This window comes from Vigna unguiculata, chromosome 8 (assembly GCF_004118075.2).
Source record: "Vigna unguiculata cultivar IT97K-499-35 chromosome 8, ASM411807v1, whole genome shotgun sequence".
NCBI classification, from domain to species: Eukaryota; Viridiplantae; Streptophyta; class Magnoliopsida; order Fabales; family Fabaceae; genus Vigna; species Vigna unguiculata.
The window spans coordinates 37,627,795-37,655,794 of record NC_040286.1 but is presented as its reverse complement, the minus strand read 5'-3'; the positions used below and the strand labels follow the sequence as shown (position 1 = coordinate 37,655,794).

At 34.3% G+C, this 28,000-nt stretch overlaps 2 protein-coding genes and 1 non-coding gene across 4 annotated transcripts; 1 reads left to right on the top strand and 2 right to left on the bottom strand.

Moving 5' to 3' along the window:
• LOC114195691 lies at nucleotides 1-28,000 on the bottom strand. Of its 2 annotated transcripts, none has more exons than XM_028086239.1 (10): nucleotides 27,886-28,000; nucleotides 27,732-27,802; nucleotides 5,311-8,223; nucleotides 2,900-3,847; nucleotides 2,366-2,478; nucleotides 1,995-2,063; nucleotides 1,578-1,904; nucleotides 1,368-1,448; nucleotides 889-1,174; nucleotides 1-811 (listed from the first exon to the last, which is right to left on the bottom strand). In XM_028086239.1, the coding sequence occupies exons 3-10, from the start codon at nucleotides 8,189-8,191 to the stop codon at nucleotides 348-350; spliced, it is 5,169 nt and encodes a 1,722-aa protein (XP_027942040.1). In that variant the 5' UTR covers nucleotides 8,192-8,223; nucleotides 27,732-27,802; nucleotides 27,886-28,000; the 3' UTR covers nucleotides 1-347. The 2 variants fall into 2 exon arrangements, with proteins under 2 accessions (XP_027942040.1, XP_027942039.1); XM_028086238.1 differs by having other exon boundaries at nucleotides 27,732-27,805; nucleotides 27,886-27,984.
• Nucleotides 14,098-14,204, bottom strand: LOC114195727. Its single transcript, XR_003606560.1, has one exon. It is a non-coding gene; the product is annotated as a small nucleolar RNA R71 (small nucleolar RNA).
• On the top strand, nucleotides 14,614-16,789 carry LOC114195191. Its single transcript, XM_028085580.1, has 2 exons — nucleotides 14,614-16,584; nucleotides 16,703-16,789. Exons 1-2 carry the CDS (start codon nucleotides 14,614-14,616, stop codon nucleotides 16,787-16,789), a joined length of 2,058 nt encoding a protein of 685 aa, XP_027941381.1.

Here is a 28,000-nt window from a genome sequence, read left to right as displayed (position 1 = left end):
GATTAAATGTAACTCTTCTCTTCTGTTTTTGAGATTTTTTGTGTTTCTGACTGGGTGTTTTAGGGGTAGTTTAGTATGGGCCTCGTTGTATGTTTTGAACAAGTCTTCTACGGATTGAGATTTTTCTTAGATCAATCATCTAAAAAAATTAACTAGCATCTGAAAGAATTAGAGGCTTGCACGGTAAATGCAACATAATAAACATAAACATCTTGCTTTATACACCCCATATAACAGTGCATTCAGAAACTGAGTCATTCTTAGAAGAATCGCAAATAAGACTAAATGTATGTCTAAGGAGAAACATAAAATACATAAAACCAAAGTGTTTGACTAGAACTTCCAAATCAGAGAAAGTCGAAACATTTTGTCTGAGCTTCAACAAAGTCATTAAGAATCCTTAGTTCTTTCTTTATGTTGTCTAGTTCCTGAGTTAAATGATCATGTCTATTAACAAACTCACCAATTCGTGTCTTTGCTTGGTCCAACTTATGATCCCTTGTCACAACACGTTGACGCATATCATCAACCCACGACCTCTCAAATCCAAGTTGAACAGCTTCATCACATAGTTTAAGGAACTCCTTTTCTCGCTCAGGATTAACGCTGCCAACACTTTCACTTCGAAGGAATAACAACATATCAGCCAATGTTTTCAACATCCAAGCTTGAAAGCGATCACTAAACTTCTCACAGGCATTCCAGAGATGAGGATATGCTTCTATCGCTTCCACTAGCAGAGAAATTTGTGAATCATTGAGATCAACGAAGTGTTTGTACTGTTCCAATCTTGTACGAGTATCTGCAGAAGCTGTAAAAAGTTTAAGGACATATAAATACAGGATGGAAAAGTGACAAGAAGATAGCAACAACATGGAGTAACCGCACCTCTATTATTTGAAACAATTCCTATTTCCTTTGTTTTATCCAACAAGCTCACCCCTTCTTGGATTTTGATATTTTTATATTGTGCTATTTCTGACTTGTCTTCATGCATCTCATTATCTTTTTCAACTTGGGAATCTTGTGGAAGTATATCTGCACTGCTTGACTTGTGAATTGTAACACCACTACCCAAGCTAATGTTATCTACACCAATTGGCAAGGTTTTAATTGTAGTTCCCTCTGCTGCAGGTCCATCTCTGCTCCTTTGTCTTCCTATTTCCTCAATATTCTATTCATCACGAATGGAAAAGTAATGTTTGTGTATCTTTGAAGTTATAGCTTTGAAAAACGATTGTTTCATAATGTACATCATGTGTTTATACCACAACAATTTCACCAATTTTAGTTGTTACCATGATTATAAGCAGATTTATTTTATGCAAAGGAGTTACCATACAAGTTTGAGATGAAGTTCTAATTACCTCTAAAACAGAAGTTGGTATTGAAAGTTTATCTGATGTCGTAGTTTTTCCAATGTTGTTTGCCTCTGTTTCATCAGTGCTCTTTACAATGCCAAAAGTTGTGTTGATTGATTAGTAAGTTAAGTTTCGTTATGGTTATTTTTATTTCTTCCATCATGTAGTTCATCAATATATCATTTTTTAGAAGATTAAAATAAAATATATAAATACCTGAGTCATGTTTGGAGAAGAAATGAGTGAGAAATTTTGGTCCATCGCTTGTGGGACTGATGTCATTTCACTTTTTCTGTGTATTTTTTGGAACTCTTGTGTTTCAGACACCAGTGTTTTTGTTTCAATTGTCTTATGTTGACCTACCATTTCAACTCTGCTATCCGACATAGATTGATTGTCATCATTGAGTTGTGAAGAAGATGATTTAATTTCAGATATAGGTGGATCTTCATGGCTCATTTTGATGGTACTTTGGGTTTCTCCAAGTGGATTTTGTTGGTCTGTCAGGTATGATCCAGTCGTTGATTTTCCATCCACCAACTCCTATATGAAGTGATGAATAGGTAGTAAGTAATAAAAAGTGTTTGGTCATTCCATTTCTCAAATATTTAGAAGAGCCTAATGTAGAGTTACCTGTGAATATGTTACACGATTAGACTTTTCATCCACCTCTGACTTTATTGAAGTCGCATTAACCAGTTCCTATAAACCATAATCTTTCTCAGAAAGTTTCTTATCTGATTTTTCATTGATCTAATCAACGATAAAATATATAGAAAAGGAGCATCTCAATAAGTCTGTTTTTTGAGAATAATAATAATTATAAATGAAAAGACTATTTTTTAATTAATGAATCGAATCTCGAAGAAAAAAAGAAGAAGAAGAGATGAAGTTTGTCAAGTATTAGTGAAGCAACTGATGGTGTATATATACTATAGTTTAATGTCATTGTTATTATGATTGAATTTCAGTAGGTTAAGTTGGATAGGTTGATTGGTTCTGACCTGTGAAGAAGGCAACTCAGTAGAATTGTTGCTTCTAGAAACTTCATCTAATCTCTGTATTTCATCCATCAATGACTCAATATACCAGCTATAAATTCCAGAGTTTTCCAAACCTGTAGTTCAATATATAATTAAGGACTTCATTTAGCAATGGAAAACAACACAACCTCAACATTCCGTGAATGATCATTACATTGTCACAATTAAAAAAAAAGGGAAAAGAAAATAGAATGTAGACAATTATAAATACTGGTGATTATTTTTGTACAAGTGTTTGGTATAAAATTTGAATAAAATATTTAATTTGTTCATATTTTCTTTAGGTGGATCAAAGAAACATAAATGATTTGGTAGTTGAGGGTAGTTATTTGAAATGCAGTTATGCTCTAATTCTACGAACAATTAAAAATGTTAGCTGAAGAATTGAAATTTCACGATTGCATTATTAAGCGAAATCAGCATGAGTAGTTTATATATAAAGGTTCCATCGTAAGATGCAAAGTTTGCAACAACATATCCATGCATAGTATTTACCTTCTAATAAGGAAGTTTTTTGTGGAAGCTCATGAGGAGTAATTGTTGAAGTCAAGGAGAGTTTTGGACAGTTGCGAACAATGCGATACTTGACATTTAAAAATATAGTCTCTTGGTTAAAATTTGAAAGATGCATAAATATTAAAAGTTGGAGTTGTGGAAGTTGAAGTTTGGTGTTTCCTGTGTTGTCGTATTCACATCCAATAAACTCTTGTAGTGCAGTGGCTCCCTCTATGAGTAGAAACTTCAAGTTGGAAAGATCATTGGATACATATACAGAGGTGAAACATTTCAACTTATGACATTGTTGAATACGCAATGATTGTAGTTTGGGGAAGCATGGTCGTGGAGAATAAGCAATGATATTGGAATCTTCAATGACATGTCTTAATTCATCGCATTCACTTACATATAGATCATCCAACTCTGGAAGGGATCTCAACATAGACCAAGGAAATATTACTTTCAATTTTTGACATTTTGTTATGAATAATGAGTAGAGATGTTGGAGGACAAATGAGTTGTTGGTAGCCACCCAAATATGAGTCATTCGAGGTAGATATGCCAACGACAAATATTCTAACTTTAAACTCACTTGTTGTTCCATCAAGCGTGGAGTTTGCAAATGGTTCTCAATATTCACTACTCCTCCAACAAAAGCCATTCCGAATATATATTCCAATGACTCACAATTCGAAATACTTACCCTTTTCAAACTTGAGAACATTGAAATGTCACTTTCAAATTCATGGTCATCTTCAACCATGTTTTCCTTTTTATTTCTTTTCACTCTTGCAGGAGTTACTATATGCTTCAAACCATCACACTGATCTATGTTCAATTCCTCCAATGAAGTCAAGGTCTTAGCTACAGAAGTCGTAAACAATGACTCCAACATTGGACATGAACGTATCGTAAGAAGTGCAAGGCTGGACAGAGAAAACGATCCTGAAAATCAATTAAAAATAAGAAAATGTTAGTCTAAGAGTTCATAATGATGAATAATAATCATCCAAAACAATTTTCTTATGCCCACTTCACATTTTCACCATCTTCCTGTGTGTTAAAATTATATACATAATTTTTCTTAACTTATTATATTTTCTTAACTTATACACTTACTTTTCCAAATAAATTCATATACATCACTCTTATTATAACAACTTTTTTTAAAAAAATTGATCTCCAGGGACTAAAACCACAAACCCAAAACATCAAATAATCAGGTGATAATAATGAAAAAGAATCATCCAATACAATTTTCTTATGTCCATTGCACATTTTCACTATCCTTTTTCTTTTAATAATTTCAGATTTAATTACCTTGTTTAATCTCTACATTTACAAAAAATTCCATCTTAGTTTTGGTTCCCATAATCTAATAGTATATTTTTCAATCTATATGATACCATTTGTAATTTAATTTACTCATCAAGATAATATATATGAAAACTAACTAACTAACTGTAAGGTCAGAAACACACTTATTGGATACATTTCGAACAAAAATCTAGATTCAATTCTTAAGGATTAATGGAGCCAGTTTCAATTTGTTAATAGCTATTACCAAACATTTGATATTAAGAAAGTTATCTACTACTTTTTGTCAGTGAGAAAAAATATATACATAATTTTTCTTAATATAATATATTTTGATAACGTATAAATTTACTTGCGTATATAATATTATATATATATATATATATATATATATTATTTTTTATATTAGATTATATTATGACTTATTTCTAGAGTTTAATGGAAAAATGACTTCAAAAATATCAAATGGTTTCAAAAGTTAGATTAAGTCATTTTTCTTTCATGTTTGTATTCTGTTTTAGCAGAAAGTTTCTCCACTCCATGTAGGAATCTTTATCACTTAATATTGAAAGTAGATTATTCAATCTTCACTACATATTTTTCTAATAAATTATATTGATATCTTTAAGTTTTTTCCAATTATCCTGATAATATACTTTTTCAAGAGATCTTCAAGGAAAAAGTGTTTTTCGACACCACTATTATAAGAAAACTATTAGTCATTTATATAAATGTTAAGTCAACAAGTTGAATCTTGTTTACAAAACATTGATCTCAAAGAACTAAAACAACAAACCCTATCATCAAATAATTTAGTGATAATAATGAGAAAAAAAATAATTAAAAGACAAATTTTCTTGTGCCTGCTACGCATTTTCACCATATTTCTTTTAATATAATACTAAAACATCCGGGTATTTATAATTGTGTAATTGTTTAATTTATTCACCTTAATAGAAATACCCAAACAACGTGTGGGTTTCTATATCTAGTTTTATTTAATACCATATATTTTATTGAACATGCAAAAAAATAATAAAATGTACAAATGTGGGTTAAAGATGGTTATGAGATGTAAATGGAAAATGTACCTGAGCTATGGTTCACAATAGGTGGTGATGGAGTTGAAGTGCTTTTGGAAGAAAATATCAATTGGTTAGACTCAAAATGTTGATGCTCATTTTCCTCAATAATTTCATCTTTTGCTTCTTTTTCATCTTGGTGTGCTGATGGAACAACATCTCCAATTATTTGTTCAAGCATATTGCACTCTTGTATCCCAAGGCTTTTCAATTGAGGTAGGCCTCCTATGATACCGGCAGAGAATACATCTTTTAATTCTCTACAATAAGTCACCTCCAAATCCTCAAGATTTTGGAAAATTTTGGAATGCTCGAAATGCCCAATTGCGAATTCATCTTCACTCTTCATCGTTTTGTCATCATTTGTTACTATATGCTTCAATATATCACAACAGTATATTTTTAATGATTTCAAGTGCACCAAACCTCGAGCCATGTCATATGTGAAGAGAGATGTCAACTTAGGACAATATTCTATAGATAGGATCTCTAATTTTTCAAAAGATCCATCGACAGGTACACAACCATGCCATAAAGCCCTTAAACACTGCATATATGCTATTGTCAAGCTACACAATTCGGAGAAGAGATTTCCCACCTTATTCAAATGATTGCTAGTGTCAATCAAACACTCTATTTCAGAACTTTGTATCTTTAGTTGATTCAACTCACTCATACTTGCTCCAATTTGAAATATATCAGGTACGATATTTTTTGCACCTCCCTCAATGTTTCCCATCATTAGCTCCTTTGCGCTTTTGGCCATACGCATAATAATCTCATTTGATATGTCAAAATGACTAAGCGCTAAAGTTGCATGATAAGAGCAAAACTCATCTTGTGGAGAGTAATAACTGAGTTCATTGTATCCTAACACAATTCCATACCTTTTTAATGTTTCGGGGAGGACACTAAATAATTCAACGTTTCCATTCCAGTCCTTTTCTAAGATATACAATTCCTCTAGAGATGGGATTAGTTTGATCTCTTCAAAGTTCTTCCTTTCAATGTCACATTTACTAAACTCTAACAATTTCAAGTTTGAAAGTTGTGTAACTCCAACATCGGTTTCTAGTTCAAGGAATGAAGGCAATGAACATCGACGAAGTGAAAGACTTTGAAGTTTCTTCATATATCTTACAAAGGAGATGTCACTCAATTTCCAATACTGAAGGACTAAACAACGAAGATTTTGTAATGTTTTGAAAGACATGGTTGACAACTGCAGCTCGTTGTTATAATTTTGATTACTAACAATCAAAACTCTAAGTTTTTCCATTTTTTCAAAAATTGCATCAGATACTTCGAATTTTGTTTGTATGCTTAAAAACTCAAGATTGGAACAATCCATATCATTTGGAAATTTCACACACCATAGATATCTCATTGAACCATGCTCCAAAGTTACATCTTTTTCTAGTTCACACTTGATGACCTTATTCTCATTCTTTGCTATCCATTGGGCTACATCACGAACCAAGTCATGCATTTTGACATGTTTATCACCTACATCCAACAACAAACAAGAACTTACAAGCTTAATCTTGGTTGCAGTCACTTCAGTCCTTGCTTCTTCGTACGTGTCAAATCCATCAACCACACCTAATCCAATTGCACATCTTATTAAACCTTCGATTGGAATCTCATAATCTTCAGGGAATGCAGAGCACAACAATAAAAGTGATTTAGCTTCTTTAGTGTCTAGATTATCGTAGCTTAACTGTAAACACTTATAGGGATCTTGCAAACCTTTTCCAATATTGATCGGCTTAGAACTTTTCAATTTATTCAAAGCAGAACGCCATACGTCCTTTTGTTTTTCCTTCAAGCTACTGGCAACAGCTACAATGGCAACAGGCAATCCTTTACATTCATTAGAAATTGATATTGCCAAATCCCTGATGGTTTTAGGGGTGTCTTTAGATATAAGTGCTTTGTTTTGGAAGAGAGCCCATGCTTCTTCATCAGTTAAGATTGGTAGATAAATTATTTTTTGACAATCCATTAAAGTACAAACTTCTTCCAATCTAGTGGTAATCAGAATCTTGCAGCCTTTATGGTGTTCAGATGAGGGAATCCCTATGCGACCAAAATCAATTTTCTCCCACACATCATCTAAAATAATAAGAATATTTTTTTCCTGTGTTAATCTCATGAACAAGCGTTGGGCTCTTTCCATTTCTTGGTTTTCTGGAAATGTATACTGCAATGAACTTGCAATTTTTTCTTGAATCCTGGGAATTGCTACTGTACTAGACACAGACACAAAAATAACTTTGTCAAAAAGATGCCCAGCTTCTGCTATCTTCTTAACTTCCATTGCTAATGTGGTTTTACCACAACCCCCCATTCCATACAATCCAATCGTGCCAACCCCATCATATTTCAATGCTTTCATTACTTGATCATAAGCATATTTTCTACTCCCAAAATTCATACTTTTTTCTGTGAGAATATCAAAAGTGTTTGAAGGAATTGAGGCAATGCGTTCAAGTTGTATATATTGTCTACCTTCTTGAATGATCTTTTCAAGCTCTGCCTTTTTATTTGCCAACTTTTTTCCTAAACGGTATCGCCAAATCCAATTTGGACAGTACCCAAAAAAACAACTTTTTCTGGCATTTGCCTCTCTCAACAAACGATTCACATATTCTGAATCAATCTTTGCATTCTCCAACCATTTATCAATAACTTCACTAGTCTTTGAGGTTTGTCTCCGAGCATCTGTGACACGTCTTTCTACATTCTCTCTTGTTTCGGTCAAGTTGTTTTCTTCTTCTTCAAGCTCTTTAACAAAACCATTAAAGCACAAGGAGTATTGTAATTGATTGAGACCCTTACACACCAAATCTTTTGAAATATCAGCCAAAAGACCATAAAGGCTGTCCATTTATTCTCCCCACTAAATTCAACTTAATTAACCTGAAATTACAGAATATATATAAAGATAAACATATTTGATATTGAGTTCCATACTTAATTAAAATATAACTTTAGACATGTTAGATTAAAAATGTATTTTATTCGTATTTCAAATAATCAATGTATTAGTAAAATTAATATATATATATATATATATATATATATATATATATATATATATATATATATAAATATATAATTATTTGTGTTTCAATGATTACTTATTACAAGTAAAAGGGGATGAGGAAGAATATTTGATAACCTATACGATTTTCCAGAACATGAAAATTGTTCTTTTTAATGAATAAATACAGTTTATCTTCTTCTTTTTTGCATTCAATATGGAACACGATTTTTTAGATATTTTCCCTTAAAAAAAATCAAAATCAAATATAAATATACTTAAAGGTCAAATAAATTGTTTGTCTAATAATTATATTGTCAATATAATTATCAATTTAAAATATGTTAAGTACAAATACTTGTTTAACGTGATGTAAAAATCTACGATGCATTCATACTTTAAAGTGAGTCATGTATCCGTATCTGACTTGTATTTGTGTTCGATACTCTATGATATTTTATTAATACCTATCAATGAAGTATCTAATCTATAAAATAATAGTAATTTTATGATAACAATAATTTATAATTTTTTATTTTTGACAATGTTTAGTATATATTATTTTAATTTGGATTCATACAATAACAATCATATAGTTACCATGTTTTTAAGAATTTTATGTATACTTTTCAATATACATATATTATGTATCGTATCCTATAATTTTAAAAATAAATGTATCGACATATCGATCCAGGGCACTCAGCTCGACCTTGGCCAGGGTCAATTCGGCATGACCTTTTATCCAAATTGACTTGGTACGCTACGGTCGAGGTCGACTCAGCTTGACCTTCAGTCTTGACTAACTTCGCTCAACTCTTCGGCTAGGACAAATTTTGCTCGACTCTTCAATCCATACCAACTTAGCTCAATCTTCAGTCAAGACAATTTTGTTTTATCTTTTGCCCGACTTAGCTCAGTTCAACCTTCGATCTGATCCGACTCGACTTGACCTTTTGTCCAACTCGGATCACAATTTGGACTGACATAAGTCTGACTTGGATTGACCTTCTACCCAGCTTGATCCAGATCAACCTTCGACCGAGCTCGCCTCATCACAACCTTCAAACGAAACTGACTCGACACACTCATCAAGGTGACTTAGCTCGACATTCATCTTGAACGACTTGACTTGACCTTCGGATCAGGTTCACTTATAAGACCCGAGAAATTTAAATAACTAAATAATTAATTAATTAATAAATGCGAGCAGTGAGAGCCTTTATGGCATTAAATATTGATTGATGTGATGTGGAAAAGTACTAGCTTAAACAATTTAGAGTACTTTGATTGTGTGAGAAGATTTGAGTTCGAGTCCTATGTATGTCAATTCTGTGATGTTTGATTTATTATTAATTTTTAATAATAATATGCATGATCATGTTGAGTGATAACATGATTATAGAATTAGGTGAATTATCACAAAATATAAATTGCTTGAGTGGTTAGGCATTGATTTGATGATGAGCATGGTGGGGTTGAAAAACAACCAAATAATGGGCTTTGAATAACAATTAACCTCACCATAAGGGGTTTTTGACATCTGTTATTGTGACATAGGCAGAGGGTAATTCAAATTCTAAGCAAAGGAAAGTCCCAGGTAAGGGGAGCTGACTAGTTTAATCTCTTCCTTTGAAAGAAGATTGTATGTGAATTATTGTTTACAATGTTTTGTTTGATTGAATTATTGTTTACAATAAAAAAAAATGTGATGCATTTGTTTTATATTTTAGAAATTTTGATTGTAATGGTGATATAGTATCATCAAATTTTTGTTTGAATGTTAAGTATGTGATTGATGAATTTTAGTGATACGAAATCTAATATAGCATGAATGCATTGAGGTTTTCTTGATTTGTGGGTGAATGATGCAAAGGAAAGGTTAGGGTTTATGTTTTTCTTTTACAGTGGCGTGACTTGGGGTTGCACTCTAAAGCTTTCATTTTTTTTTTAGTTATATGAAAAAGTAGTTAAATGTGGTGTTATGGTATGCCGCAATTAAGGTTTTAGAATAATTAGTAATTTTCTTTGGTAGTGTTTTTTTATAGAAATTATGATATGATATAATTAGTAATTTTTAATATATTATATAAGAGGGGAATGGAATAGTTATAGAAAGTGGTTTATAAATGAGGATTGCAGAGGTGATTTTATTAATTTAGGTTGGTATTTAATTAATTGACTTTAGTTGCATTCGACTTTTAGGGTGCGTGTTTAGAGTTCTTCTTCTAAACACAACACATTTATTATTATTATTATTATTATTATTATTATTATTATTTTATTTTACTACTACTATTATTATTATTATTATTATTATTATTCTTATTATTATTATTTCTATTATTATTATTATTATTATTATTATTATCATTATTATTATTATTACTATTATTATTGTTATTATTATTTTCATTATTATTATTACTATTATCATTATAATTATTATTCTTATTATTATTATTTATTTTATTTTATTTTAATATTATTATTATTATTATTGTTTTTATCATTATTATTATTATTATTTTATTATCTTCTTTTATTATTATTATTATTATTATTATTATTATTATTATTGTTATTTATATTATAATTATAATTATTTTATTTTTAGTTTTATTGTTATTACTATTTTTTTTAATTATTTTATTTTACTATTATTATTTTTATTTTTATTTTTATTACTATTATTATTATTATTTTATTTTGATTATGATTATTATATTATTTTATTATCATTATTAACTTTATCGTTTTTATTTTATTTATGATTTTATTATCATTATTATTATTTCATTATTAGTGCTTTATTTAATTATTATTATTATTATTATTTTCTTTTTAGTTTTATATTATTTTATTAGTATTGTTGTTTTATTATTATTGTTTATTTTATTTTATTATTATTTTCATTATTTTCATTTTTATTTTTGTTGTTTAATTTTATTATTATTATCATTATCGTTATTATTGTTGTTGTTGTTGTTATTTTTATTTTTATCCTTATTACTATCTTATTGCCTGTGCGATATTTTGGGGAAATGATTATGTGTTTTTCTTGGTTTGTATATTGTTTTGTTGTCCATGATTGTGTGTTGGGTATAACACTTTTGTTTTGATGGTTATATATGAATTTAGAAAGGGATAGATGTGTGTTTATAATTGAATGATGCATATGAGCTGTGATGTTGTAAACTTAAGTATATGAAGTATATGAATGCGTATTTTGGGTTCTGGATGGTTGAGAATTGAATTGTTTGATACTAGGAACTTAATTAGAGTACCTAAAACTAGTAGTGTCACATTACTGGTGTAGCCCCTGACGGTGAAGAGTGAAGCGCTAAGCAATAACCAGAAATAGGGAAGCTTTGTGTGTCGTGATGCCTGACGGTGTTGTGGAACCGTCAAGTGGTCTGCACTTCCATTTCGCCTGGTGGCGCTTTGGCAGCGCCAGGCGATATGCAGGAGCAAGGGTCCATTGCAGATGAATTTGCATGGATGGGTTTGAGGGCTTGGTTAGGGATATGTTGGATCAGTTACGAGCGGGGAGGTTCGTATGTTCCTGCTCACACTTGAGGCTACTATGAGCGGGGAGGTTCATAGTAGGTGTTCAAGCATGTTGGACTACGAGCGGGGAGGTTTGTAGAGTTGGACAACGAACGGGCAGGTTCATGGAAGCATTGGAATCCCCAAGACCAGCTTGAGCATGTATCTTGTATAAGGCAGTGTGTTTTTCTTAATTTCGTTTTAATGTGTTGCGATATGGACTTGGACCAGGAGGTGCTTGATTGTGTCATGAGCGGGTAAGTTCATGGCTAGTGGTGAACACGTGGTAATATGAGCGGGGAGGTGATAAGTGTGATAATTACCTATTGTTTACACTTCTTAGAACCTCTTATTTGTCTTTTATTCATGTATTTTTGTGTTAATCTCATGAAAGAATTTAGGATTTTGTTATTTATTTCAAAAACATGTTTACTTTGATGTTTGTGGACTTTTGTAGAAAAGAATGGAAGATTGGAGAAAAATTCACTAGTTGCTGTTGCTGTCTGGAGCCATTAGCCTAGCTAGCTGGATGTACTCGCCCAGCTAACCAGACTCACTAGCCCAGCGAACCAGACTCACTAGCTCAGCGAGGAATGCTCTCTAGCCCAGCGAGAATGAATGTTGGCCCAGCGAGTTTATCTTTTTGCTCAAACATTAAAAGTGTCGAGACTCGAACAGAAAAGGGAGTTTTTTGGTGGGAGGAACACTGCTGGAACTCAAAACGAAGGCAGAGACATTTCTGGAGCTTAAAGGATCAATCTTTCTTCATCCATTCTACCATTTCAACTCCATTTGTGCTCTAGATGTATAGGAGTAGCTAAACTCCATTTCATTGGGGTTGGATGTAATGTACCTAAACTCATTATAGTTTCATCTATGCAATAGAATCTCTTTCACTGTTTTTGTGTTCTATCTAAATTATTTTCGTGCATGATGGAATATCTATGCATTTTGGGTGGTATCTAATCATTGGAAAGTGTTTTGGAACCATAGACATGGATAGAACAACCTAAAGGTTTGGTTCTAGACATAGACCAAAGCTTTTGGTCATTCTAGACATCGTTTTTAATGTGTCTTTTGTGTTTAAACCTCTAAGGGATTAGTAATTTTTACATAAAAGTTCAAAACATACCCCTAAGGGATTAGGGATTGAATACCTTTGATGTCAATGCTTGAGTAGATGAGAGATTTATATTGTGAGGTGCTTGCTTAGAGTTTTGGTCATGAATTCCAACCCCAATGAGTCTTTGCCTTGGTATTTTATCACTTTAAAGTTTAGAAATTCTTATGTTTTCACTTGTTTCGAATTAATCAATGGTTACATTCAACACTTAAATTAGTAAGTACACCTAGTTAACTAAACAAACGCAATTCCCGTGGGAAAACGATACTTGGACTTACCATTTTTATTACTTGCACGACTTGGTACACTTGCCAAAGTCTTAACAAGTTTTTGGCGCCGTTGCCGGGGAGTTGTTTGTTGTTTAGGCAAATTGTGTGCTATTTACCGATTTAGGCTTATTCATTTCATTCATTAATTTATTGCTTTTTACACTTTTGATTGTATATAGTCCAATTGTATATACTTACCCTTCTGTGCAACTTTTCTTTTCTAGTGTTTCTTGTTTTGCATGAGAAGTAGAACTAGAGCTGATAATTTGCTCTTTGATCCTGAAATTGAAAGAACGGCTCGAAGAAACAATAGTAGAAGAAGAAGGCAAAGCAGGGAAGCTAGAGAAGCAACTGTTATTTCTGATCCAACTCTCATTTCTTCATCTGATTAAGAAGAGGAAGACATGGCAGAAAATCCGCATGATGATGCTAGAGGTGAAAGAAGACGCACGTTGGAAGATTATGCTGCATTCACAGGGACCATTAATTTCAACAGTATTGCTCGACCAACGGTGAATGCTACAAATATGGAGATGAAGCCAGCTCTAATCCACTTGGTGCAAAGTAATCAGTTTAATGGATTGGCTAATGAGAATCCATACACGCATCTGGCCACCTTCTTAGAGATATGTAATACAGTAAAAATCCATCAAGTGCCTGATGAAGCCATTCGCTTGAGTTTATTCCCTTTCTCATTGGCGGGAAATGCCAAGGTTTGGCTAAATTCTTTCCCCGAAAACAGTCGCACTAGCTGGGAGGATGTGGTTTCCAAATTCTTGAGCAAGTATTTCCCTCAATCCAAGATTAACAAAGGCAAACAAGAAATCTCTGCTTTCCAGCAAGACGTGGATGAGTCCTTGGGGCAAGCATGGGACAGGTTCAAGGGATTGCTCAGAAAAACTCTCATTCATGGGTTTGATGAGCCCACACAACTTACACTTTTCTTGGCAGGGCTGAAATCTCACTCAAAGTTAATGTTGGATGCATCAGCGGGAGGAAGTATTAAGTGGAAGACACCTACTGAAGCACGAGAATTGATTGAAAATATGGCCTCCAATGACAATGAAGTGCACAATGAGAGAGCTCAATCTCAACAGAAGGGTGTTCTGCAACTTCAGTCTCATGACGCTCTACTGGCACAGAACAAAATCATGACACAACAGCTTGAAGCTCTCATGAAGAAGCTCTCTCAACTTCCGCAAGATCTCCGAAATGTTTCTCAAACTCAACACCAACAACAGTTGCAAAATTGTGAGTTGTGTGGTGGGGATCATCCCAATGGGTAGTGTGCCATGCAAAACACATCTCAAGAAGAGGTTAATTACATGGGTAATACAAGTCGCCAAGGTAATTACAACCAAGGTTGGAGGCCTCACCCAAACCTGGGACAAGCAGGACCCTCAAATAGACCACCACCTCAACAATTTCAGCAACATCCCTCTTTGGCAGATAGAACTTCAAAGATTGAGGACACACTCAATCAATTCATGCAAGTGTCAATATCCAACCACAAGAGCACTGCAGCTGCTATCCGTAACTTGGAGGTGCAAATGGGGCAAATAGCTAAGAGGATGGAGGAGAAATCCGATACAAATTTTGCAGCTAACACTGAAGTTAACCCAAAAGAGCATGTTAAAGCTATTACTACAAGGAGTGGAAAGGTGTTAGAAGAGAGAAAAGTAAATAGAGATGATGAAAAAAGAGAAGAAAATGGAGAGTTACATGAGAGAAAAGAAGAGAGCATTGAAGAAGATGATGAGAAGGTTGAAGGAGGACATAAAGAAATGGGTGAGAGAGAGAAGAATAAAGGAAAAAGTGTTGAAAAGCCCTTACCTTACCCTAAAATCCATTCTAGAAAAGAGAAGGAGAAGCAATTTGGGCGATTTTTAGACATATTCAAGAGGCTTGAGATTAATATCCCCTTCTCTGAAGCCCTCCAACAAATGCCTTCATATGCTCGATTCATGAAGGAGTTGCTCACAAAGAAAAGAAAGTACATTGAAGAAGAGACCATCGAAGTTCAGGGAAATTGTAGTGCCATCATCCAAAAGTTGCTTCCACCAAAGTTTAAAGATCCCGGTAGTTTCACTATTCCTTGCACTATTGGTGAGTTGGCTATTGGGAAAGCACTAATCGATCTGGGAGCAAGCATAAACTTGATGCCTCTTTCTGTGATGAGGAGGATTGGAGACTTGGAATTGAAGCCCACAAGAATGACACTCCAGTTAGCATATAGGTCTATCAAGTGCCCCTATGGAGTCATTGAGGATGTGCTAGTGAAGGTGGACAAATTCACTTTCCCAGTGGATTTTGTCATTCTAGACATGGAAGAAGACACTGAAGTTCCGCTTATATTGGGCAGGCCATTCATGAAAACTGCAAGGGTGCTCATTGATGTGGATAATGGTCATCTCAAGGTGCGTGTGGAAGATGAGACTGTCACTTTCAATGTTTTGGAAGCTATGCAACACCCTGGTGATAATAGCAACTGCTTTAGAGTGGATGTTCTAGAAGAAGTGATTGAGACTACCAAGAGCCAATTGCATGTGAAGTCCCCACTTGAGAGGGTTTTGATTGAGGCATGTGATGAGTTGACCCTTGATGAGGAAGCGGAAGTGGAGGAAGTGACCAGACAACTAGAAAAGCTCAAGGAGATATCTCCTAATGAGGTGAAAGTGGAAAAATTGGAGAAGGAAAAATTTGATGATCAAAACAAGATTGAGCTTAAATTGTTGCCTGATCACCTCAAGTATGTGTTCCTGGAAGGGGAAGCAAGGAAGCCTGTGATAATTAGTAGCTCTCTATCTAAAGCTGAAGAAGAGAAATTGATTGAAGTTCTTAAGGCAAATCAAGGAGCTATAGGGTGTCACATTTCTGATTTGAAGGGGTTAAGCCCAACTTATTGTATGCACAAGATTATGTTAGAGAAAGATTACAAGCCCATAGCACAACCACAAAGAAGATTGAATCCCACTATGAAGGAGGTGGTGAGAAAGGAGGTGCTAAAACTCCTTGAAGCTGGAATGATATACCCGATCTCTGATAGTGCATGGGTTAGTCCTGTGCATGTGGTGCCAAAGAAAGGAGGTATGACAGTCATTCAGAACGAGAAAAATGAGTTGATTCCAACTAGGACGGTCACCGGGTGGAGGATGTGTATTGACTACAGGAAACTTAATCAAGCCACTCGAAAGGATCATTTCCCCCTTCCCTTCATGGATCAGATGTTGGAACGTTTAGCAGGACAAGCGTACTATTGCTTCTTAGATGGTTATTCTGGATATAATCAGATTGTGGTAAATCCGGAAGATCAAGAAAAGACTGCGTTCACTTGTCCATTCGGTGTGTTTGCTTATAGAAGAATGTCGTTCGGTCTGTGCAATGCTCCTGCTACATTTCAAAGATGCATGTTAGCCATCTTTGCTGACTTGGTTGAGAAGTGCATTGAAGTATTTATGGACGACTTCTCTGTGTTTGGCAAATCCTTTGATCTCTGCTTGAAGAACTTAGATGCAGGGATGGCAACGGGGCGGGACGGGGACGGGTTTCGCTATCCCATACCCATCCCCGCATAAAAAATTCATCCCCATCCCCATACCCAAACCCAACGGGTATCAAACTTTTTTCCCATCCCCATCCCCACCGGGTAACGGGTATAATCTCGTACCCATACCCGTACCCGTGTTCTAACTACTTCAATATTAATTTTTATAAAAGAAAAAAAATTACGGTAAAGAAAACATAATATTATGAAATATTCAATATTAGGAGGATTTTCTTCGATGCCAAATACCTTAAAATAAATTATAATTGTTTACATTTTATATTAGAATACCAAATAAAATTTCATGTGAACCAAAACATTTATTAAATTTGCAAACTACAACATTGATGAACTTAGTTGATAAAATTAAAAAATATTTCAAAAAAAATATAAAAGGAAAACAAATATTCAAATTAAAATATATTTTAAATGTTTGTTTACTTCAATTTTTTAAATTCTAATGAATCTCTTTTCTATACATTAATAAAAGTTATAATATATCACTTGATCAAAATGACACAAAGAACAAATAATAAACATAATAATAAAAGGAAAACAAATATTCAAATTAAAATATATTTTAAATGTTTGTTTACTTCAATTTTTTTAAATTATAATAAATCTCTTTTTTATACACTAATAAAAGTAATAATACATCACTTGATCAAAATGACACAAAAAACAAATAATAAACATAATAATAAAATTTTGACATAGATTTTGTATCTTTTGAACTTCAATATATGTTGGATAGTGACAAAAAAATATTCATAGCAATTACATTAAATTTTTATATTGTAGTAAATAAAAGTTATTTATACAATTAAAGTGAAAAAAATTACAGTATGATTAATAGTGAGTTATAAAATAACAAATAATTAGATAGAATATATCGAAATATTATTCTACATGATGAAAATAAACAATAAATAAAAATATTAAAAAACTAACAAATGTGTGTTTTAGAAATAATTTGAGAGACTATCGAAAGAAATCGCACAAAGGAAATCAATTGTATAATTAAGGTATGATAAAATGAAAAATACCTTAGAGAACTAATTATTAAATTACGTTTGAAGTGGTTAAAATTAAATAGAAATATCATTAGTGACCAAAAAATTTGTCATTAAATTACAAATAAATTAGTAATTAAATTGACCACTAAATCAAGTATCGATTCGATCATTGAATCAATCACTAATTTAGTCATTGATTCAGACAATAAATCAACTACTACCACCAATGACGAAAAATAGTGACTGATATGGGTTACTGACTAAATCAGTCACCATTTCATGTTTTTCTTGTAGTGAATTATCATATACTATTCCTAAATATCATTATATATATATATATATATATATATATATATATATATATATATATATAATTTTAACCACTTCAAACAGAATTTAAAGTGAAAAAATTACATTCTGATTAATAATGAGTTATAAAATAAAAAATAATTAGATAGAATTTATCGAAATATTATTCTACATGATAAAAATAAAAACAATAAATAAAAATATTAAAAAATTAACAAATGTGTGTTTTAGAAATAATTTGAGAGACTATCGAAAAAAATCACACAAAGGAAATCAAATGTATAACTAAGATATGATAAGACGAAAAATATCTTAGAGAACTAAGAAAACTTTCAAATATCAACATATATACTTAATGGTTGAAAAATAACGAAAATTATTTTAATGAAACAAAAGAGTTCTTCAAATTAAATAAAAATTAATAATAATAATAATAATAAGTAAAGAATTTTTTTTATATTACCTTAAATTGAGAGTATAAACATTCTCATGTGAAAGGAAAATTTATAATAAATAAAAATATTAAAAAATAATATAAATATTCAAATGTGAGGCATAATATTTTTTTATTAACATACATCATTTTAACATAATTACATAAAGGTTATGATAAGATAAAAAATATATTGGAGATGTGAATGAGTTTCATGACAAATGAAATAATTAAAAGAAAAAAAAATAGAAAAAAAAATATATATATATATAGGAGTTACTTGATTAATTGTGAATATTTTAATAATTTAAACGAGAATGGAGATATGGCGGGGACGGGTATTATGGCGGGTATATGTACATCCCCATACCCATACCCATACCCAACTGAAAAAGTCGGGGATTCCCCATACCCATACCCATACCCAGTCAATGCGGGGATTCCCCGTCAAAACGGGGACGGGTTCGGGCAATACCCACGGGGACGGGTTTATTTGCCATCTCTACTTAGATGTGGTGATGAAGAGGTGCATAGACACAAACCTTGTGCTCAATTGGGAGAAATGCCATTTTATGGTGCGTGAAGGAATTGTGCTGGGACATAAAATTTCATCTCGGGGGATAGCAGTGGATAATGCCAAGGTTGATGTAATTGAGAAATTGCCTCCTCCTTCTAATGTGAAGGGGGTTAGAAGTTTTCTTGGGCACGCCGGGTTTTATAGAAGATTTATAAAAGATTTCTCCAAGATTGCCAAACCCTTGTGCAACCTCCTTGTTAAAGACACTCCGTTTGAATTTGATGAAGAGTGTTTGAAAGCTTTCAATATATTGAAGAACAAATTGATTTCTTCCCCTGTGATCATTGCTCCAAATTGGAAACAAGACTTTGAGATAATGTGTGATGCCAGCGACTATGCTATAGGAGCTGTTCTTGGCCAGAGGCGAGAAAAATTGTTTCATGCCATTTATTATGCAAGCAAGGTCTTGAATGGAGCTCAATTGAATTATGCCACAACTGAAAAGGAGTTTCTGGCTATTGTGTATGCGCTTGAGAAGTTTAGACCTTATCTCATTGGGTCTAAAGTTACCATTTACACTGACCACGCTGCCATTAAATATTTGTTGACCAAACCTGACTCCAAACCTCGGTTGATTAGATGGGTTCTCTTGCTTCAAGAGTTTGATTTGGAGATTAGGGATAAAAAGGGGAGTGAAAATGTTATTGCTGATCATCTCTCTCGGCTAGTGAATGAGGAAGTGACATGCAAAGAGAAGGAGATCCAAGAAGCTTTTTCAGATGAAAAGCTTATGCTAATTCAGGAGAGGCCATGGTTCGCTGACATGGCTAATTTCAAAGCTGCTGGAGTTCTCCCAGATGATTTTACATGGCATCAAAAGAAGAAATTCTTGCATGATGCAAAGCAGTTCATTTGGGATGATCCCTTCTTGTTTAAGCTTGGCGCTGATAATCTCTTGAGGAGGTGTGTTACTGCAGAGGAAGCTGCAGGGATCCTGTGGCATTGCCACAACTCGCCATATGGTGGTCACTTCAATGGTGATAGGACAGCTGCTAAAGTGCTTCAATCCGGGTTCTATTGGCCCACCTTGTTTAAGGATGCTCATGCTCATGCCAAGAGCTGTGATAAATGCCAAAGGATTGGAAGCATCTCGAGAAGGCATGAAATGCCACTGCAAGCTATCTTAGAAGTGGAGGTCTTTGATTGTTGGGGAATTGATTTCGTTGGTCCCCTCCCTTCTTCATTCAACAATGAGTATATTCTAGTGGCAGTCGATTACGTCAGTAAGTGGGTGGAGGCAACAGCTTGTCAGAAAAATGATGCCAAGACTGTCATCAAATTTCTAAAGAGACAAATTTTCTCTCGGTTTGGAGTCCCCAGGGTTCTCATCAGTGATGGAGGATCCCATTTCTGCAATGCCCAATTGGCCAAAGTCTTGAAACACTATGAAGTGAAGCACAAGGTTGCTTCACCTTATCATCCACAGACTAATGGTCAGGCCGAGGTGTCTAATCGGGAGATTAAGAGGATTTTAGAGAAGACCGTGGCTTCATCTAGAAAAGACTGGTCCTTAAAACTTGATGATGCCCTCTGGGCATATAGGACTGCCATGAAGACTCCTCTTGGATTATCACCTTACCAGTTGGTCTATGGCAAATCATGTCACTTGCCTGTGGAAATGGAGCACAAGGCATACTGGGCCTTGAAGTTTTTGAATTTTGAGCCCTCTTTATCTGCTGAGAAGAGGAGGATCCAATTGCTGGAGCTTGAAGAGATGAGGTTAAATGCGTATGAGAACTCTAAAAGCTACAAGGAGAGAGTTAAAATGTATCATGATAAAAAGCTACTTAAGAAAGAATTTCAACCCGGCCAACAAGTGTTGTTGTTCAATTCAAGGCTCAAATTATTTCCGGGTAAGTTGAAGTCTAAATGGTCTGGACCCTTCACCATCAAGGAAGTCAAACCCTATGGAGCAATAGAGCTGATGGATCCCTCCTCGGAAGATCCACAAAGGAGTTGGGTTGTGAACGGACAGCGACTTAAGCACTATTTGGGGGGTGAGGTTGAACGCCTCACCACTGTCATTCATCTAGATGACGCATGAGCCTACAGGCGTCGAGCTAATGACGTTAAACAAGCGCTGACTGGGAGGCAACCCAGTGTTTTGAGTTTTTCTTAGCTAGTAGATTCAATTTCACCAACTTTTGGGTGCATCAGGTCTGTCACTGTTCGCCCAGCGAGTGACCACTAGCTTCGCGAGTCTGGTTTTTAACAGAAAAACAGTTCCAAAATTATGCAGACTCGCCCAGCTAGCCCCCACTCGCCCAGCGAGCATGACCCCTGCAACAACAAAATCTTTTGTCCAATAAAATCGCTGGGCGAGTACTACTCGCCCAGCCCTTTTTGAACGAATTTTTGCCCCTGGAGCTACTCGCTGGGCGCATAAACTCGCCCAGCGACTCTCTTTTACTTAAAAAAAAAAAATTTGAAATTCGAATTTTTGGGGGGAAAACCCGACCACTCGCCCAGCTAACGATTCCACTCGCCCAGCGACTGTGCAGCATTTAATGCTGTCAGCGGTTAGTTGGGTCAAGCCTGCTTTTTAAATTTCTGAAGCAGCTCGCCCAGCGAGTGGTATCGGGTCGCCCAGCGAATGACTGCGGTTATTCCCCATTATTACTTTTCATTTTTAATCCAATTTTCTCCCTTCTTTTTACCCTAGCCGTTCCCCTTCCCTCTTCCTTGCTCAGTTGCGCCTCCACCTTCACCTAAGCTCACACTTTGCACTTTTGCTTCCATTTTTCACGTTTTCTCTTTGTCTCTTCCATCAAATGGCTCCTCCTAAGACTTCCCATGTTGCTAAAAAGAAGAGAATTACCCGAGGCTCTTCTTCTCAGAATCCCCAACCAGACTTCATGGAATCAGACATGGTGCAGAATTTTGATCAACATAAATTCTCTTCGGAGACGGCTGCCAACCGCTTTGCTGAGATAATGCCCAGGAGCTTGATACCAGAGAGGAAGGTCAAATTAAATCCTGGGGAGTATGATGAGTTTCGTTTGGAGCTTGAGAGGCGAAACTGGCATAAGGTGTTAGCAGACCTTCCTAATGAAATTGATGAAGTGTTGGTAAAAGAGTTCTATGCAAACGCATACCAGCAGGTGAGGGATGGCCCACGTCAATGTAGGGTGCGGGGGAAGCTGATAAAATATGATAGGAAGACAATCAATACCTTTTTGAGGACGGCATCACCTCCTGCGGGGCACGTAACTCCATTTAGTGAATTCTCAAGTGCTCACAAGGATCATGATGCAATTGCCTCAGCTTTGTGCACCCCGGGTCATACTTACATGTTGGGCGTCAATGGCAATCCCATCCGCATTCTCAGGAAGCATCTGACCTCATTGGCACAAATGTGGAGTGCCTTCTCCTACACCAACCTAAGCCCCAACACTCATACTTCAGATCTTAACTTAATGAGATCTTATCTCATTTATGGGCTCGTAACAGGTATGGACATGGACGTGGGGGCCCACATTTCTCAGGATATCGCCTACACTGCGGACATGGAGAATGTAAAGTTGGGTTTTCCTGCACTTATCACAGCTCTTTGCAGGGAAAAGGGAATCATTGCTGACACTCCTGTACTCCTCTCCCTCCAGCCACCCATAGACAAAAAGTTCATAAGGAAGAATTGCATTAGTAGGGTGGAACTCAATGAACCTGCACCACCACCCCGAGCAGCCCGTCCACCCCGAGCTTCCTCTTCCTCTCAGTCCACACATGATCCTTCCTCCACTTTCGAGGCATCATTCCAAGCAGCCATGACCAAAATGTTTGCAAGACAAGAGGACATGTGGCTGGGTCATCAAGCACTTAGGCAAGGCCAAGTCAACATCATAGATAGCATGCACCATTTGTCTCTAGGTGTTCCAGATTTTCCAGATGATCTTATCATGACAGGAGCACAGTTTGATGCACGCATTCCTTGGCCTGTGGGCAGGCCTGAGTCTCAGTGGGGGGGAGGTTCTATTGCTGCTGATGATGATCCTGATGCAGAAGAAGGAGGTCAGGAGGACCCTGCTGATGATGATGACCCTGATGCTGAAGAAGGAGAGCAGGGAGGACCCTGATGCAGTTTGGAGTACTTTGATTGGTGTTTTTGTTGGTTTATTTAGTTTTTGCTTTCAGTACCTTGTTTTAGGGTGGAACACTTGCTTGATAGTTGAACTAATTCTCTTTTTCTCTTAATTTTGTTGGCCAGCCTTGTTTTAGATGCCTTATTTTGTTGTTGGCATTGGGAGCTTTGATGTCTTTTCATGTTATCCTTGCATGATCTTGAGCATTTTGCTTGCAAATCCAAGAGTGAGAATGTGGACGTGGTTGCAATTTGATTAATTCCTTAACCTTGTGTGATTATGACCAGGGGATTGAATGGTGAGAATTGTGAGAATGTGTTTGGGAGTGTATGTGAGAAAGCTGTTGTTGCTATGGATTTGAGTTTTGCATGATTCTTGTAAATGCACATACACACTTGATTAGAAATGAGAAAGGCACTTCTTTGTTTTTATGTTACATAGCTACTTGGCCAAATAGCCACCCTTGATGCTTGACTTTGATCTTTTGTGAACCTTTTGAGCTTTGTTATAAATTCTTTTTTTTTTTTTTTGTGACCCCTAAGCCTATAAAGAGAAATACATCTTTACCCACACCCTAGAAGAAGAGAACAAATAGTATGTTATGAGGGTATAAGTTGGGATTAAGTTTGGGGGAAGATTGTGTGAAAAAGTAAGGGGTGAATTGGTTGAGAATGCCTCTTAGTAATGTTTGAATATCTCTATAAAAAAAAAGAGAGAAAAAGAAAAAGAAAATGAAAATGAATGAACAAAAGAAAAAGGCAAGCAAAGAGGTTGCTACAGATAAAAATGAGGTTAGAAGGATATGGGAGCCTATTTTTTATATGAAGGTAGAGGATGTTGATGAATGATTTATGCATATTTTGTTCTCTTCTTCTCATTTGGTGTCTTTGAATCCAAGAAAAACCATGTTTCTTCTAGCCAAGCCAAGCTACAACCCTTAAAGACCTTTTGATCTAAATCAAGTTGTGTGAAGTGTTTTTGAGATGAAGTGCAAAGGTTGATGAAGTAGTTTTCTTACATGCTGAGTTTGAGTTGTTTAAACACTTGTCAGTTGAGTGAAACACTACCATGGTGAAAGCTGTGATGATTCTCTTTCCTGTGTGCCATATATCATTCTGGTTTAAGGATTTGTGTTGATAAAAGCACCATTCCATGTTCACTCTTTGAAATGCAAAAGACTTTTCTCTATTTTGTGACAAGGATAGTGTGAGTTGATATCATATGCTTCTCTTTTTGTGTTGATCAGGCTAGCCTTGCTTCTCTTTGCTGTTTTGATAGTTTTTCTTTCCATGAGGACATGAAAAAAATTCAAGTTTGGGGGAGTTGATAAGTGTGATAATTACCTATTGTTTACACTTCTTAGAACCTCTTATTTGTCTTTTATTCATGTATTTTTGTGTTAATCTCATGAAAGAATTTAGGATTTTGTTATTTATTTCAAAAACATGTTTACTTTGATGTTTGTGGACTTTTGTAGAAAAGAATGGAAGATTGGAGAAAAATTCACTAGTTGTTGTTGCTGTCTGGAGCCATTAGCCCAGCTAGCTGGATGTACTCGCCCAGCTAACCAGACTCACTAGCCCAGCGAACCAGACTCACTAGCTCAGCGAGGAATGCTCTCTAGCCCAGCGAGAATGAATGTTGGCCCAGCGAGTTTATCTTTTTGCTCAAACATTAAAAGTGTCGAGACTCGAATAGAAAAGGGAGTTTTTTGGTGGGAGGAACACTGCTGGAACTCAAAACGAAGGCAGAGACATTTCTGGAGCTTAAAGGATCAATCTTTCTTCATCCATTCTACCATTTCAACTCCATTTGTGCTCTAGATGTATAGGAGTAGCTAAACTCCATTTCATTGGGGTTGGATGTAATGTACCTAAACTCATTATAGTTTCATCTATGCAATAGAATCTCTTTCACTGTTTTTGTGTTCTATCTAAATTATTTTCGTGCATGATGGAATATCTATGCATTTTGGGTGGTATCTAATCATTGGAAAGTGTTTTGGAACCATAGACATGGATAGAACAACCTAAAGGTTTGGTTCTAGACATAGACCAAAGCTTTTGGTCATTCTAGACATCGTTTTTAATGTGTCTTTTGTGTTTAAACCTCTAAGGGATTAGTAATTTTTACATAAAAGTTCAAAACATACCCCTAAGGGATTAGGGATTGAATACCTTTGATGTCAATGCTTGAGTAGATGAGAGATTTATATTGTGAGGTGCTTGCTTAGAGTTTTGGTCATGAATTCCAACCCCAATGAGTCTTTGCCTTGGTATTTTATCACTTTAAAGTTTAGAAATTCTTATGTTTTCACTTGTTTCGAATTAATCAATGGTTACATTCAACACTTAAATTAGTAAGTACACCTAGTTAACTAAACAAACGCAATTCCCGTGGGAAAACGATACTTGGACTTACCATTTTTATTACTTGCACGACTTGGTACACTTGCCAAAGTCTTAACAGGAGGTTCATATTATGATGCTCTCATGTGAGGATACGAGCGGGGAGGTTCGTATGTTCCGTGCTCACACTTGAGGGCTGCTGCGAGCGGGGAGGTTCGTAGCTGTTAGATCACGTGTGTTGGACTACGGGCGGGGAGGTCCGTAGAGTTGGACTACGAGCGAGGAGGTTCGTAGAGGTAGGACCATGAGCGGGCAGGTTCGCGGAAGCATATATATCCTGGGTCCATGGTCATGAAATTGTGAATTAGAAACCTTAGGGCAATAAGGTTTCTTAGTTAAGCATTGGCTGAAATAAATTAATTTGGGGGTGAAATTCAATGTATTAAATTATATGTTTATATTGTTACATGAGCTCACCCTTTCTGTGTGTGTTTGACGATGATCGTGTAATTCGTTACACGGGAGCAGACGTTGTTTCAGGTGGAGCTGGTGACACTTAAAGTCGAAGAGGGGTTAGCTTGGGAAGTTTTATAGACTATATTTGACTATTTTGTAAACATTTAGTTGATCATTTTTGAACTATGTAAGCATGGAGTTTATTACTTTATGGTTTTGAATTTTGAGACATTTTAGTAAGGTTTTAATTTTCCCGCGTTTTGGGAAAGAACTTTGAATAATAATGACATATTTGATATTATTTTACTTCATTTTATTTAAATTAGTAATATCCGACCGGAATGTTACATGACTCGTCTCGACCTATGACACAGACCAACTCTACTTGACTTTTAACCAAAGTCAATTTGGATCGATCTTGTCATCAACCATCTTGACTTGACTTAGAGATACTTTTGTTTTATATTTTCAAAATGGAAGAAATATCCAAATTTAAATATAATTCAAATACTATTAAGTCAAATAATTTGGATTTGCATTATTATAAACTGAAGTTCACAATTTAGATGTATTGTGCATCCCTATATATTTGATAGAAAATAATAAGTAGAAGAAGAAAAAATAAAAGGAAGAAAAATACAGAACAAATCAAGTTTGTTCTAATGAAAATTAGAAAATAAATTCCTTACAAAAGATTTTATAATTTTAAAGGGCAAAGATTAAGTTAAATGGTAAAATGAATATTTTAATATAAAAATATGATTTGGTTATATATAAATATTAGATTTTATGTGGAAATTGAGCCTTGGAGAGCTAACAAATTTTGAGTTGAATATGTTGTTGGATTTAATGATGGAACAAAACCACAAATACTGTATATGATGGAATGAGTCTTTATAAAGTCATTACTTTCCCTTACTAGTTTTTTTTTTTTAAACATCTTTTAAAGTAACTACGTTTAAAAAAATTAGAAAATGATTATTAATAATAGATCTAATGTTATTATTATTGTATTTACACATTTATAAATTACCTAATAATAAAAAGGTTTCTAAAATATTTAATATTCAAATACATGATACTAGATAATTAAAATTTTGGCCACGCCCAAAAGAATTTCTAATTTCTTTTAATTTAAAATTTATTATACATACATACATACATACATACATATATATATATATATATATATATATATATATATATATATATATATATATATAATTACTAATCATAAACATAAGAAAAAATTTAAGGATGTAAACATAGTATTTTATTACTTTCTTGTTTGAAGAAAAAATATTGTTATAGATTTCTTTATCCACATTATTTTTTAAAGACAATATCTACTCAATTAAAAATAAATAAATATATTTTTCAATTTCAATGTAGTAATATTTAATAGACTACTAAATAATTTTTAAGCTTAATTATATATAATATCTATTAAATAAAAGAAAATTAAGGAACTAATGCATTGGTTGAGTTTTTCATGTAGTTGACTATAATAATAACATAATATTTTCGATTTAAGATATAAATCATTCAGATTTAATTCTGATTATATATTTATAAATCTTAACATAATTTCACACTAGAGAAATGGATAAATTTGGTGAAATTAAAATTAAAAGAAAATGCAATAGGAGATAAAAACATTGAGAAAGCTTTAATCACGTACCTCTTTGTTTAGAATATTGATGCTATATAAGTACAATAATGGGTGACTTGGTCAGAAAGAGGGTTCAAAGTCTGCTGCAAGAGACAGTGAATATTGAATAAATGATGTAAAGAAATTTGCAACAAGGATTTTGAGCAAAGATATGAAACCTTACCTCTTTAAAATATATATTTGTGGAGATTGGTGAGTTTATGATCCGAATGTTGAGTAGTGTATGAGTTGGTGTGGTGAAATGAAGAACAATTATAGGGCATAAAACATGTGAAAGG

Excerpts from the sequence above, each read along its gene's own strand:
- LOC114195191 (XM_028085580.1), top strand. The coding sequence starts at position 14,614 with ATGGGTAATACAAGTCGCCAAGGTAATTACAACCAAGGTTGGAGGCCT. Across the intron at positions 16,585-16,702 it reads CTGGATATAATCAGATTGTG|CCATCTTTGCTGACTTGGTT; the intron begins GTAAATCCGGAA and ends GATGCATGTTAG.
- LOC114195691 (XM_028086239.1), bottom strand. The coding sequence starts at position 8,191 with ATGGACAGCCTTTATGGTCTTTTGGCTGATATTTCAAAAGATTTGGTG. Across the intron at positions 1,175-1,367 it reads TACCAACTTCTGTTTTAGAG|AATATTGAGGAAATAGGAAG; the intron begins GTAATTAGAACT and ends CGTGATGAATAG. Across the intron at positions 812-888 it reads AATTGTTTCAAATAATAGAG|CTTCTGCAGATACTCGTACA; the intron begins GTGCGGTTACTC and ends AACTTTTTACAG.